The 15,891-nt window shown below is 34.8% G+C and overlaps 1 protein-coding gene across 3 annotated transcripts in view; it reads right to left on the reverse strand.

The window, feature by feature from the left end:
* Positions 1–15,891, reverse strand: part of CycY (cyclin Y) — a 154,983-nt gene that overhangs the window by 20,418 nt on the left and 118,674 nt on the right. For all 3 annotated transcript variants that reach the window (XM_090413502.1, XM_090413503.1, XM_090413504.1), the window contains one exon: positions 14,274–14,440. In XM_090413502.1, the coding sequence (XP_090269628.1) occupies positions 14,274–14,440 (167 nt within the window). The remainder of the gene's footprint in view (positions 1–14,273; positions 14,441–15,891) is intronic.

The following is a 15,891-nucleotide window of genomic DNA, read 5'->3' on the forward strand; positions in this document are numbered from 1 at the left end:
TGATAATCTGTGCACTCCTTGAGGATATATATCAGGAATTTGATGATATCAGTAGCATATTTTTTAACATAATTCAAAAATCCCACTGTAGTGTTCAAACAATTTTTATATGCCACTTCAATCCTACAATAAGTGGGTGGTGTGAGCATCACTGACAACAAAATTCATCTCTCTACTAAGTTAATAAACTGCTTCAGTAATTATACAGGATGAAAATTAGTCTTAACATTAACAAAAAGTTTATAAACTGACCAGAACATGCAACTATGATATATTAAGTTACTGTGGTACTCCATGCAAGTTAACTACTGACAGCATGCACAAAATTTTTAAAGCCTCGACAATGTTAGTACTATGTGATGAATTTACAATATCATGAAGTAGTCTGTTATCTGCCAGAACTCCAATATTGCCACATCTTATATTTCATCTGATCTCTGATATGAACCAACAGTTCAAAACAGTTGAGGCCAGAGAAACCTAAAATCACTAACACAAGGTGAATATCTAGCCTCCTGAATCCATGCCACTTTGACAGATCAAAGCCTTTTAAGCTCTATATTATTATTAAGACTTCCAGGGAGCCAAGAACTCATTAAGGAGTCAGATGTCACACCTTCTCTTAAATTCATTCACACTATCTGCACTCACGCTGTCCAAAGACAAGCCATTCTAGTCATACACTGCTCTATGAGAAAAAAAAATCTAACTTGACTATATTCATTCTCATCTTCCATGGATGCCCTCTCCCTTCTCCTCCATAACATGAAAAATCCCATCTACTGGAACCCCTGTATGACCTTTTTGCAGTTCTCTGTCATATTATTCCTTTTTCTCTTATCCACCAGCATCTGCAGCCCACAAATTTGCAAACTTTTCTCATAATCAACATTCCACAGTCCCAATACCATTTTTAACATTCTCCTTTACACCCTCTTATCTACTAAAACTCCAAGATCTCCAGTCTGGTAAGTTTCTTCAAGCCACCCCCGGCCCAAGGTATTTTTGCGCCCCAAGCACAGGGCCTTTGGGGCACCCTTGCCGGTAAAATTTGTCGTGCAAACTTGTACCCGCCCCCCAATATTTTGCCACCCCAAGCGATGCTTGGTTCGTTTGTATGGTAGGGCCAGCCCTGCTTCTAGCATAAACCTGCCAATAAAGTACACCTTTCTCAATCTTTTTCAACCTCTTTCCAAGTATGATTGCAAAAATATTACCTGAAACACTTTATAGAGAAATTCCTCTATAATTCTCGCATTCAGCTTTATTCTCTTTTTTATAGATTGGAACTATGAGAACTCTACTCCAATCATCTGGAATTTCTAAGGGACCCTCTGAATTATGCAGCATAGCCACTGCAAAACTTTTATACCTTGATACTTAATCATTTCTCGTCGCATATCATCTACTCCAGCTGCCTTTCTGCATTTCAAGTTTTTGGTGACTTTGTCTACATCAAATATAAATGTCCTCCTCTTTGCATTCCTCTTTAAAATGTTCTAGTATGGTTCTGTCACTACTTGTATCATTTAACAATTTTTAAAATAATTACTCCATACATCTAGGATATCCTTCTTCAATTTTCATGCTACCTTTATCAGCTTTACATTTAAAAAAAAAAATTTAAATGACTTCAAATAAGATAACATTACATTTAAGATTTTCTATACCATTAAAACAGTTCACAAGTAATAGTTTAAAAACAAACAAACTGGAATGCCATGATTTCAAGAGAACTCCCACCTGATTGCCAATACATGAAAAAACAAGTATGAATGCATCATCATCAAGGTGTACAGGATATGATAGTACTACATGAAAAATTTACATCTTTACTAACTTCCTATCTACAATTTTCCTCCAAATCATTCTGTTACTTGTCAAGAATCCAACATTATCATATTTCTATCATCTAAGGCACTTTGTACCACAACAATCCACCTATATCTTGGTCTTCCTCTGGGTCGTTTTCCTGCCAACCTGGCAGAGAACACTTGTTTTGCTAATCTTCCTCGCCCATTCTGTTTAAGTGACCATACCACCTGAGATTAGCTCTGCTAACGCATTCCTGGGTGCTGACAAGGTCAAGTTCTTTTCTAATATCCTCGTTTTTAACATGATATTGCCATTGGTGTCATCTGTTCACGCCTCTAATCTTTCTCAGGACACTCATATCTGCGGTCTCTAGTCATTGTTTCAAGGGTTTTACTTCTGACCTAGCTCTCAGTTCCATTTAGTTAAAACTGGTTTGAACACTGTCTTGTATAGCTAATTTAGTGTTCTGACTAATTTCTCTCTTATTCCATATGAATTTATTCAATTGACTTCCTACCATACAGCTTTCTTGATTCTGTTGTCTATTTCCATATTTAATTTACCATCTTCAATAAAAATTGTGTTCACAACACAGGTGATATTTTCAACGATTCTGCCTATTTTCATTGCCTTTGTCTTTTTATTGCTGACCTTCATACCATATCTATTACAACAGTTATTCAATTTAGTCAGAGAATCTTACAGACTTGTAGCGGATTTATTTAGAAGTATAACATCGTCCGCATAAAGCAAAGAACTGACATTAACATTTCCAATTTTGATATCATGTTTAATACCACTTTCCTTCATAATGTAATACATATAGATAATGAATAAATGAATAACAGAGGGGATAATGTACATCCTTGTCTCACACCAGATTTAACATTAAACCATCTTCCTGTATTTCCTTCAATTCTAACTGCTGACTTACAACTCAAATAATCTAAGTATTGCTTGATATAATGCCCCCATTAACATCATATAACTGTAGCATATTGAATAGGCTTCTCTGTTGGCACCTTGTCATATGCCTTTTCTAAATTGACACAACTTAAATATAGATCTTTGTTAAATCCCCATGATTTCTCCGCTATTTGTCATAAACTGAAGATCTGATCCTGAAAGAGTCTATTTGACCTGAATCCAGCTTGTTCTTCACCAAGCCTTTGCTTCGACAGGTCTTCTCCACCGTTCCTCAAGTATACTTGCATAAATCTTACCAGGAACACTCAGTAGGGAAATAATTCTGTAATTCTCACATTCAGTTTTATTTCCCTTTTTATATATGTATATTATGAGAGCTCTACTCCAATCATCAGGAATTCGTCCCTCTGTCCAGGCATTCTGAACTATGCAGTGCAGCCACTGTAAGACTCACCATACTTCAGCATTTCTGGTTGAATATCATCTACTCCTGCTGCCTTTCCACATTTTAAGCCATTGATGGCTTTTTCTGCTTCAAGTATGGATATGTATTCCTGACTGTATCCCTGTTGAGTGTTTTTTTACCACTGTGCTATCACTACTTGTTTCATTTAGCAATTTTTCGAAGTAATTACTCCATACTTCAAGGATACATTTTTCTCTCGTTTTCATGTCACCTTTATCATCTCTAACTCCTTTTACAGCACTCTTTCCTCCATCTTCTTCAACCACCACAACTAGAATATATTGCCCCCTTCGTGATATTTATTTTCTATGTTCTTGCCAAAGTCCTCCCATCACTTTTGTTTAGATAGTTTTACACACTGTTTAGCTTTCTTACATTTGTCTCTGTATTCTCTAAGACCACAAGCTGACTTATTTGCCAGGAACTTTTGATATGCTTTCTTCTTTTCCTTCACTGCCTCTTTAACTTCCTGTGTACACCATGGAGTTCTGATTTTTCTATCCTTGCAGACAACCTCACTACATGCCTCTCTGGCTGAATCAATCAAGGGTTTCTTCAAGGTTTGCCACTGAATCTCCAAGGTTTAGTTCTTGTTCTCAAACGCTTTCATTTTTTTTTCAATAATCTTTGTGTATGTTAGTCTACAGTTCACATCTGAGAGATGCTCAACTTTTATTCACTTTAAAACTTTCTTACACGTTTTTGTTTTCATTATGAAATTCAATTTTATCCTGACTAAATAGTGATCACCTCCAATTTCAAATCCTCTGTACACTCTGGTGTCTTGCACCGGGGAGAAAACATCACTATCAACAATAACATAGTCAATGAGACTTTTCTTATTCCTTGCCTCTTCTCTCCAAGTGAATTTGTGCACATTTTTATGTTGGAACATGGTGTTAGTAATAACCAGTCCATGTCCTGAGCAGAAATCCAACAGATATTTGCCATTATTATTAGCTTTGCATTTTTCTCCAAATTTTCCCAAAATATTTTTGTATGTCTGACAATCATTTCCTACTCTGCTATTTAGATCTCCAAGGACCAACTTTTCCTTTTCATTGTGTCAGTTGCTTTCTCTAAAGCCTCAAAAAATTCTCCACTTCTACCTTAATAGAACCTTATTTAGGACCACAGGCACAAATAAGTTCAGTTTCCCATTCTGATATTTGCCCAATCACTCTACTTGAGACTGCCTGCCATTCAAGAAGATTAGCCTCGTATTTTGTGTTGAATACTATGGCTACTCCTTTTTTTCCTTGATTGTTATTCCTGAATTTAACATTTTGTATTTATTGCTCAGAAAGATCTCACCAGTTTTTGTCTTTTTTGCTTCAGTCACCCCTATTATGTCAATCTGGTACTTATCTAATTCCTCAGCTAGCTCAATTTCTTTGCCATTCAGGCTTCTTATGTTGATAGTACTGATCTTTAACTTTGGTGATGTTGAGTTGGGGTGTGTTTTCAGATTTGTTCCAGTAGCTGACTTTTCGCCCTGGTTCCCTGGCAAAAACAATGGGGACCTTGTTTAACCGGGCGACGCCTCAGCCGGCATGAAATTTTGTCATATTGTACTATCATTTTGTATATTGGTTTAAGCCAATAAGAATACAATTTGGTTGGCTAATTTCCAAATTGCTACCCCATTCTCGTTCGTTTAGTATCCAGGTAGAGATACCCAACAGGGTGCACCACGAGAAGATGAGGATTGGACATTACGTCAAAAGCCCTGGTTGGTTTTCCGCATTCCTTTAAAGGTTATGTGGAAGTCTCCTCTCAGTTAAACAGTTTTGACCCTTAAGCACCCTGAATGCATTAAGTGTCAATTTAATTTTTGTACTGACTAATTCATAATAAAACATTCTACAAATTGAAGCTAAGTGAACAAAATCAGAAAAAAAAAATTATATAAATCTTTATATAATTTTTTTTTGTTGCAGATATGGATGTTGGTTACTTCAAAATTTAGAATCATCTAAATTATCTTTTTGATTAAAAGAAAATAAATAAATCATTGACCAGCATAAAATACCAATTTAGAAGAAAACTGATGATATGAAAAAAAATCAAAAAAAAAAAAAAATCAGCTGAACTGATGATATGATACTCTTTAATTGTGTTGAATTATTAGAGTACACGTACCCCCCCCCCCCAAGTTTTACACGAGGGGTGCGTGAATGCATTCCAAGAAATCTATGTGAAACAAATTTCCACATTAAACAGTGTTACTGTTCGTTTCACATATTTTGACTGTTTTTATTTATTGACTGATTTTTTTCTTTTCTCATTAATGCCATGTACAAAAGGATATTATTTGTGTTTCAACACGTATTGATTTTTGATTTAAATCTTCGATCCACACAATTAAATTTTCTAATCTCAGATGGTTTCGTTCTGAGAATGGGCGATTTTCTTTGCTGAGAAATTATCATTCTTATTATTGCCTCATGTAATTTAAATTGATGTGCGATGTTAACAATCTTAAAACCGGACTCGAGTTTTTATATGATTTTTCAATTTGTATCCAAAATTCATACAAGCATGCCTCTTTTTATTTGCTGCTGTATCGTTATTGTTGTGACTTTCCTTTGCCAGTCTTACTGACATGTTGAATAAGGATGTCAATTAAACCTGTAATAAATTATATACTTAAAACAATAGCATTGGAAGCATACTGAACTGATATTTATGTACCTCTTTTTAAAGTTTATCTTCAAATCAGCAACAAATTTCGAATTTGCAGATATAAGGTGATGTGCTGCACATAAGCCGCATGAAAACAACTGCATAGCAACAAATATACAGTGGCAGAAAAGAATGCAAAAGTGAAACTGTGTAAATCAGGAACTACCTGTATCATATACATCTTTAAGGTTATATGCAAGGAAATGATGCCTATCTATAAATTAGTTAATTTGTCAAATTTCAATTTTCTGCACTGACTACTGTTATTTTATCTTTAATATTTGTGTCAAAATATCGCCACCAGAAATGAATGGAGTTTACACTCCTACATAGTATGGCTGCAAACTTATTTGTGGAATGATTTTTAGATACTTTGAATTTATGTACATTCAGTATTTTGAAAACTTTTATACTCAATTACTGAACTAAGAGCCAACAGGCTTCACTTCGGTGAAGTAAAACAATTCAAAATTAAGTGGATATTGAATACCACATTATTTCTTAGCCGAATAAGAAACTCAAAGATAGGAAATATAATCTAAGAGTTTCATGCCGAATATAGAAAACTATAAAGTTTGGCGAGTCCAAGTGTAAGCCAACACCTGGTAGTGCAATGCTAGGGTGACTCATAGTAAAGGTGGAGTAAGCTCTGATCACTCTCCTTAGTATTTTCCCATAATGTAAAACACAGCTCCTAGGAGATGTATTACTGGTCTACCTACTCACTGATGAGACCTCAAAAAAGGTCGAAACCGGTCTGGGTTCGACCTTCTTTCATAATGGAGAACAGTAATACATCTCCTATGACAAAGGATGTTCAACCCGTCGATCACAGGGCGATTTTTGGTCGATCTCTTGTGTATTCCTCCTTACTTACAAATTTAATTAAAACCGAAAACATAATATTTTATTTATCATTATTTCGTATTATTTTTAATTCGCTTTAAGTGTATTGCTATTATTTATTTATTATTCGTTAAAATTGTCAAATCAGTAATTTTCTTATAAGTCTGAGTAAATGAATTAATTTGGATCAGTGGAAGTCAAACAGCGACCCGAGTGAATACGATTATAAGCAAAGTGTAAAACTCGATTGCAGCTTAAATATTCCAAAGCACATTACATTAATTTTTTACTTAGGTTAAGTCCCATGTGAATATTGTAAAAATATAAACTTTGTTTGTCTCGGTATAGTTTGTATCAGATGTTTTGTAAATAACTCTTTTGAAGCTAACTGTATATACTGCTTTAATAAGAATATGTTAGTGTTAAAAACAAAGGTAATGTTTTTGTCGCCAAAGCTGTACATGGCGGCATTAGAAAGATTATTATTGAAACTTGTATGTATGAGAAAGGCTTACAGGCTCTAAGTGTAAACATCTCCGAAGTCAGTCAGAAAGAGTTCAAACAACTTTCCAATGGCTGGCAAGTTACAATCAAAAGAAAGCGGAAGAGAACAAAAGGCGTGCTGAACTTGAAACTTAAGATGAAAGACTCATGCCGACTATTTGGGGATTGCCAAACTTCATGCGAGGTCTCAGAGGAGGCCTAATAAAAAGAGACTGAAGCAAGCAGAAGGGGTCCTGGTTCCAGAATTGCTATCAGAGAGGAGGCTGCCTAGTCCAGAGTTGCCATCAGAGAGACTGCCCGGATCCATGTTGCTTGAGAGAGGAGTTTCCCGCTTCCAGAAAGGAGCTTCTTGATAGGAGACATCACTAGAGAGAGAGAGAGAAAGAAAGAGAGAGAGAGAGGGCGCAGACAAGGTATAAAATTGCTGAAAGGAAGAGGTCCAATTGCCGGAGCAAAGTTTCCAGGCCAGGTTAATGTCAGACATTCACCAATGTGTTGCGTTTTCATTACAATTTAATGAATCAAACAACTTCACTGATATTGCTCAGTTAATGGTATTAAGGGGTGCTTAAGGGTCAAAGCTGTATAACTGAGAGGAGACCTCCACATAACCTTTAAAGGAATGCGGAGAACCGACCAGGGCTTCTGACTTGATGTCAAATCCTCACCTTCTCGTGGTGCACCCTGTTGGGTATCTACTTTGATACTGAACAAACGAGGATGGGCTGGCAATTTGGGATTTAGCCGACCAAATTGTATTCTTATTGGTTAAACCAAAATAAAAAATGATGGTACAACATGACAAAATTTCATGCCGGCCGGGGCGTCGCCCGGTTAAACAAGGCCCCCGTTGTTTTCGCCAGGGAACCAGGGCGAACAGAGAAAAGTCAGCTACTGGAACAAATCTGAAAACAAACCCCAACTCAACATCACCAGAGTTAAAGATCGGTACTATCAACGTAAGAAGCCTGAATGGCAAAGAAACGGAGCTAGCTGAGGAATTAGATAAGTACCAGATCGACATAATAGGGGTGACTGAAACAAAAAATACCAAAACTGGTGAGATCTTTCTGAGCAATAAATACAAAATGTTATATTCAGGCAATGACAATCAAGGAAAAGAAGGAGTAGCCATAGTATTTAACACAAAATACGAGGCTAATCTTCTTGAATGGCAGTCAGTCTCAAGTAGAGTAATGTGGGCAAATATGAGAATGGGGAACTGGACAATGAGACTTATTTGTGCCTATGGTCCCACAGAAGGTTCTACTAAGGTAGAAGTGGAGGAATTTTTTGAGGCTTTAGAAAAAGCAACTGACACAATGAAAAAGGAAAAGTTGGTCCTTGTTGGGGATCTAAATAGTAGAGTAGGAAATGATTGTGAGACATACAAAAATATTTTGGGAAAATTTGGAGAAAAGAGCAAAGCTAATAATAATGGCAAATAACTGTTGGATTTCTGCTCAGGACATGGACTGGTTATTACTAACACCATGTTCCAACATAAAAATGTGCACAAATTCACATGGAGAGAAGAGGCTAGGAATAAGAAAAGTCTCATTGACTATGTTATTGTTGATAATGATGTTTTCTCCCTGGTGCAGGACACCAGAGTGTACAGAGGATTTGAAATTGGAAGTGATCACTATTTAGTCTTGAGCAGGATAAAATTGAATTTCATATTGAAAAGAATAACATGTAAGAAAGTTTCAAAGCGAATAAAAGTTGAGCAGCTCTCAGATGTGAACTGTAGACTAAAATACAGAAATATTATTGAAAAGAAAATGAAAGAGTTTGAGAACAGGAATATCAAACCTTGGAGATTCAGTGGCAAACTCTGAAGGAAACATTGATTGATTCTGCCAGAGAGGCATGTGGTGAGGTTGTGTGCAAGGATAAAAAAATTAGAACTCCCTGGTGGACACAGGAAGTTAAAGAGGCAGTGAAGGAAAAGAAGAAAGCATATCAAAAGTTCCTAGCAAATAAGTCAGCTTTTACTCTTACAGAATACAGAGACAAATGTAAGAAAGCTAAACAGTGTGTAAAACTAGCTAAACAAAAGTCATGGGAGGACTTTGGCAAGAATATAGAAAATAAATATCAAGAAGGTGGCAAAATATTCTGGAGGTTGTTGAAGAAGCTTAGGAATGGAGGAAAGAGTGCTGTAAAAGGAATTAGAGATGATAAAGGTGACATGAAAACTGGAGAAAAAGGTATCCTTGAAGTATGGAGTAATTACTTTGAAAAACTGCTAAATGAAACAAGTAGTGATGACAGCACAGTGATAAAAAACACTGACCAGGCATGCAGTCAGGAATACATATCCATACTTGAAGTAGAAAATGCCATCAAAGACTTGAAATGTGGAAAGGCGGAAGGAGTAGATGATATTCGACCAGAAATGCTGAAGTATGGTGGTATAAGAGTCTTACAGTGGCTGCACTGCATAGTTCAGAAAGCCTGGACAGAGGGACGAATTCCCGATGATTGGAGTAGAGCTCTCATAGTACCCATATATAAAAAGGGAAATAAAACTGAATGTGAGAATTACAGAGGTATTTCCCTACTGAGTGTTCCTGGCAAGATCTATGCAAGTATACTTGAGAAACGGTTGAGAAGAATTGTGGAAGAAAAGCTTGGTGAAGAACAAGCTGGATTCAGGCCAAATAGAGGCTGTCAGGATCAGATCTTCACTTTACGACAAATAGTCGAGAAAGCATGGGAATATAACAAAGATCTGTATTTAAGTTTTGTCGATTTGGAAAAGGCATATGACAAGGTGCCACGAGAGAAGCTATTCAATACACTGCAGTTATATGGTGTCAATGGGGCATTATATCAAGCAATACTTAGTCTTTATTTGAGTTGTGAGTCAGCAGTTAGAATTGAAGGAAGTACAGGAAGATGGTTTAATGTTAAATCTAGTGTGAGACAAGGATGTACATTATCCCCTCTGTTATTCATTATCTATATGGATCACATTATGAAGGAATGTGGTATTAAACCTGATATCAAAATTGGAGATGTTAATGTCAGCTCTTTGCTTTATGCGGATGATGTTATACTTCTAAATAAATCCGCTACAAGTCTGCAAGATTCTCTGACTAAATTGAATAGCTGTTGTAATAGATATGGTATGAAGGTCAGCAATAAAAAGACAAAGACAATGAAAATAGGCAGAATCATTGAAAATGTCAACTGTGTTGTGAATGGAGAATCTGTGGAACAAGTAAAACATTTCAGCTACTTAGGCACAATTTTTAATGAAGATGGTAAACTAAATATAGAAATAGACAACAGAATCAGCAAAGCTGGTATCGTGGGAAGTCAATTGAATAAATTCATATGAAATAAGAAAGAAATTAGTCGGAACACTAAATTAGCTGTATACAAGACTGTGTTCAAACCAATTTTAACTTATGGATCTGAGAGCTGGGTCAGAAGTAAAACACTTGACCAAAGACTAGAGACCGCAGATATGAGAGTCCTGAGAAAGATTAGAGGCGTGAACAGATGGCATCAATGGCAATATCATATTAAAAATGAGGATATTAGGAAAGAACTTGACATTGTCAGCATCCAGGAATGCGTTAGCAGAGCTAATCTCAGATGGTATGGTCACTTAAATAGAATGGGAGAGGAAAGATTAGCAAAACAAGTGTTCTCTTCCAGGTTGGCAGGAAAACGACCCAGAGGAAGACCAAGATATAGGTGGATTGATACGGTACAAAGTGCCTTAGACGATAGAAATATAAGATCTGATAATGTTGGAGTCTTGACAAGTAACAGACTGATTTCGAGGAAAATTGTAGATAGGAAGTTAGTAATGATGTAATTTTTTCATGTAGTACTGTCATATCCTGTACACCCCTTGAGGGTACATGACAGGAATTTGATGATGATGATGGTGGTATTTATTCGGATGGTATTTCAAGATTATTCAAGTAAAGAACTTTTGAAAATTATACCATACCATTATTGGGAAGAACTAGGGGAGAAGACATTTTTTCAGCATTTGATGAATTTGTGAAACAAAACAAACCTCCGCTTTTTAAACTTGTGTCTATTACTATTGATGGTGCTCCTGCAATGATAGTTAATAAATCAGGCTTCATTTCATTATGTAAAAACGATGACAAATATCCACTGTATTATTCACCAACAAGTACTGTGTAGTAAAAGATTAAACACAAAAAGATGTTTTGGATATTACATTTAAAATTGTAAATTCTGTTTGAGGAAAAACCCTGCAACGGCAGTTATTTAAATTACAGGCAGATGGTGATAGGGAACTTCTGTTGTACAATAATGTTCGCTGGCTCAGCAAAAGTCAATTTTTTAGAAAGAATTCTTGTATTAATTAACGATATAAAAATTTTTCTTGATGAAAAAGGAGATATTTATCCACAATTGAGTGATAAAAGATGGTTGTTACACTTATTTTTAGTAGATTTCTGTACGAAATAAAAACAATTTACATTTAGAGTTACAAGGTAGAGATAATTAAATTTAATTGACATGTTAAGTTCAATAAAAACTTTGCAACAATACTTAGTTTTATTAAAGAAAAATATGAATGACCGCGAATTTAGACATCTCCCATATTTATTAAAATTTTTTGAACAAAATCAAGAAATGCTTCGCTATGATTTAAAAGAATTTATTCGTGAAATAGAATTAGTTGAGGAAGAAATAAATTCAAGATTCAAAGATTTTAATAAAAACTGAAATGATTGTATCTTTTATTAATAATCCATTTCAAGAAAAGTGGAACATCACAGAAATTTCAAATAAAATTAGTGGGCTGTTTGATATAAACCAAGCTGAAGTAGAACTTGAGATAATAAACATTCAGAATAGTTTACATTTAAAATCAATAAACAATGAAGTCATTTGGAAGTATGCACATGAAAAATTCCCAATATTAACTGATATTGCGCAAAAAATTCTGTCGTGTTTTGGATCGGCATACTTGTCAGAATCCACTTTTTCAAATATGACTATTATAAAAAATCAATTAAGAAACCAAATTACAAATGATCATTTGGATGATTGTCTGTGATTGGCCACTTCTTCATATCAACTTGACTATGAAAATATTGTGAGGTCCAAACAATGCCAAATTTCACATTAACTTTTTTTTTTTTTTTGTTTAAAATCAACCAGCATTTCCTGTAACTTGTGAATTTGTAATCAATCTGTTGTTTTTTCTAACTTTGGTTTTCCAAAATAGAGAAATAAATATTTTATTCCAATACATTTTTTTTTTTTTGTTGTTGTATTAAAATAATTAAAAGAGATAAATAAATTTTTAAATACACAAATAAAGTTTTTAGTTGTGTATTTTTTTTTAGTTGTTTATTTGTGCGTAATCAGATATCAGGTTGGGGGAACGTGATCTATATAAGAGAGTAGATTGCCGAATAACATTTTATAGAAAAGTAGCTCGCGTAGTAAAAAAGGTTGAACAACACTGTCCTAGGAGCTGTGTTTTACATTATGGAAAAATACTAAGGACAGTGATCAGGGCTTACTCCACCTTTACTACGAGTCGCCCTAACATTGCACTATCAGGTGTTGGCTTACGTTTGGACTCGCCGAACTTTATAGTTTTCTATATTCGGCATGAAACTCTTAGATTATATTTCCTATCTTTGAGTTTCTTATTCGGCTAAGAAATAATGTGGTATTCAATATCCACTTAATTTTGAATAATTTTATTTCGCCGAAGTGAAGCCTGGTGGCTCTTATTTCAGTAACTGTATTTGTGCACCTTTTGGCAACTCGTACAGTAAAGAAATAAGTTCTGACTATTGAAACCTTAGTATTACATCTAGGTCTACCTACTCACTGATGAGACCTCAAAAAAGGTCGAAACCGGTCTGGGTAGTGACCTTCTCTCATAATGTAGAACAGTAATACATCTCCTAGGACCTGTGTTTTACATCATGGGAAAATACTAAGGACAGTGATCAGAGCTTACTCCACCTTTACTACGAGTCGTCCTAGCATTGCACTACCAGGTGTTGGCTTATGCTTGGACTCGCCAAACTTTATAGTTTTCTATATTCGGCATGAAACTCTTAGATTAGATTTCCTATCTTTGAGTTTCTTATTCAGCTAAGAAATAATGTGGTATTCAATATCCACTTAATTTTGAATAATTTCATACTCAATATTTATAACTGTTTACATTATATGTGTTAGGTATAAATGTTGAATCTTTATGTTGTGCAGTTAACTACAACATATCACAATAAAAATTTCAAAGATAAATTTTAAATCAAGTTTTTAATTTTAATATATATCCAACATTCATATTTTAATTACAGCAACTAATAGCAAATAACTTCAAACTTCAAAGAACCATGTAAGTTTTGGAAAAACACAACAGTATTCATAAATTATTAAAAATTATGGATTTTTTTTTTACACCAGAGGTCAGGCCAATAGTGTTAATGGTTGACCAAATTAGTGTGATTTTAGCAATTCTGTACATTGTAATGAAACTTGTTTTTTTTTGTGTATACTCCAAATGATGATCTTGATATGAAGGTTGAAATATCGAGTGATTATTTTGGTTTATATTAAACTGAAGCTTTACTATAACACGATAGTTGTTTCCATAATTTTTTTAATAATGAATGTCGATCACCATGTAACTAGTACTATGAAAGAAAGGCCAGTATTGATAAATTTTGAAATTCAGTTATATTAATCCTTTAACCATACTACCAGCAAGATGTCTATAGAATCAAGGTTATCATGGATGTGAAGTGCATATTAAAATTTTAATATATGATGGATCTGAAGCGTATGAGGATGAGTATTTCATTCATAATGGCTGGTAAGGTGGTTAAAAGAAGGACATAATGAACATAGTTTTACAATTTTCTTGAACTGGCTGAACTATTTTTTTTAATGCTTTACCTTTACAAAAGTGAATATAAAGCAAAAAAAAGGTACTTCATACTAAAAAAAAAAAAAATCTTCATGTAAAAAAATTTAATAAAAATAAATAAAAACTCACATGTCTTCCACACTGATATCTTTCAGAATTTGACAATAATCTACATTCCAAACAGCTTGATCATCCCATACTTTAGAAGCAAGCAATATTGCACCAAGAACTATCCTTTTCCATGTACTTGGAACTATATCTATTTCAGCATATGTAAGAAGCCGTTCTAAGTAGACCTAGCAGAAATATACAATATACATACACACAAAGAAAATTTTCTAAAACACAACTTTATATGCACCATTAACAAAAATTTTGAGAGACTGCACATGTAATTTAATATGCACAATGCAATACACTTTTATGGGCTCAACATAAAAAATAAAAATAAATTTCTGCACTTATGCAGACAGTTCTAGCTAGTATACTATAAAGGGAAAAAATTACATGACTGACTGGTTGACATCACTAGAATTATTTAACAGAAGAATCATTCAGAGAGGAACAGAACAAGGATTACAAACCCATAAAAATCTTATTGAAGACCCCACATAGGATTAGGAGCACAATATGTATCAGGAAGTGCAATAACTTGATATCATAAATGACATGGTGCAAGAAAAACATTCTGAAATACTGAGAATATATATTGTCTGATAAAAGATGATCTACCTTATATCACAGAATCAATGAAGAACATGGTAGCACTGCAATGAAACCATGATCACTTCATGAACAGAGTCCAGGCAAGAGATGTGGGAAGTTTTGTGTGAACAAGGCTATTTTTCAGCCATCCTTGAAGAACAGAGAAGAGCTAATCTGTATCAAACACAGTTGCTGACCAAATACCTGCTGGTGGTATTTGGTCAGCTTCGTTTCATGGAAAATGATCAATTTTCAGAAAGATCATGCTACAGTTCACAGGGCTTGAATTATGATAATAATTTGAAGAAAGCAATAGACCTGCCTCATTTTTCCTGTCAATTCACTGTCTCCAGCTTTAAATTCCACCAAGCACATCTGGAATTATAGAATTATTGCTATGCAACTATACCCGTAGAAACATTTGTTAAGCTGTGTTTTCTGCAGAATTATAATCAATATATCTGGTAAAATAATAGGATCAAGTTTTCACTAACAAATGCCGAACCTCATCAACTTTGGTGACTTTCAGTATATGTGCATGCTCCTGGCAGTAGCACACTCAGAGTTTAATTTTGGGAAGGGGCCCAGGTTGAGTAGACAATTTGAGAATACACTGCGCATTGCACATGACCTATGACTGAGTATATGCAATGATTGCTAATTTATAAGTAGTATAGAAATAGAAGACACGACTCAACATAAATAAAAAAATGAATTTTATTAATTAGGATTTTTGGAAAATTTTCTAGTGTTTTTTTTCCCTTTCTCTTTGGAGGAGGCCAGGGCCACTTGCCGCCCCCCCCCCCCTCTGGGTGCACCACTGGTTCCTGGTGATCTAACAAATATCAAGATGGTACTCTCTTCCACCTTCCTCCAGATGTTTTGTACCTAGTCTAGCCATAAATACTGTTACAACTTGAACAGCATATTAACCTTTAATCTAACAGTAAATCATTTACAGCATTCAGCACACACAAACCTCATGTATAACATGCATACAGCAGCACTCAATGTTTGAAATGTCCACCTTTTGCCTTCACAC

The sequence above is a fragment of the Typopeltis vanoorti genome, chromosome 24 (genome assembly GCF_054136105.1).
Source record: "Typopeltis vanoorti isolate ZY-2024b chromosome 24, IOZ_Tvanoo_1.0, whole genome shotgun sequence".
NCBI classification, from domain to species: Eukaryota; Metazoa; Arthropoda; class Arachnida; order Uropygi; family Thelyphonidae; genus Typopeltis; species Typopeltis vanoorti.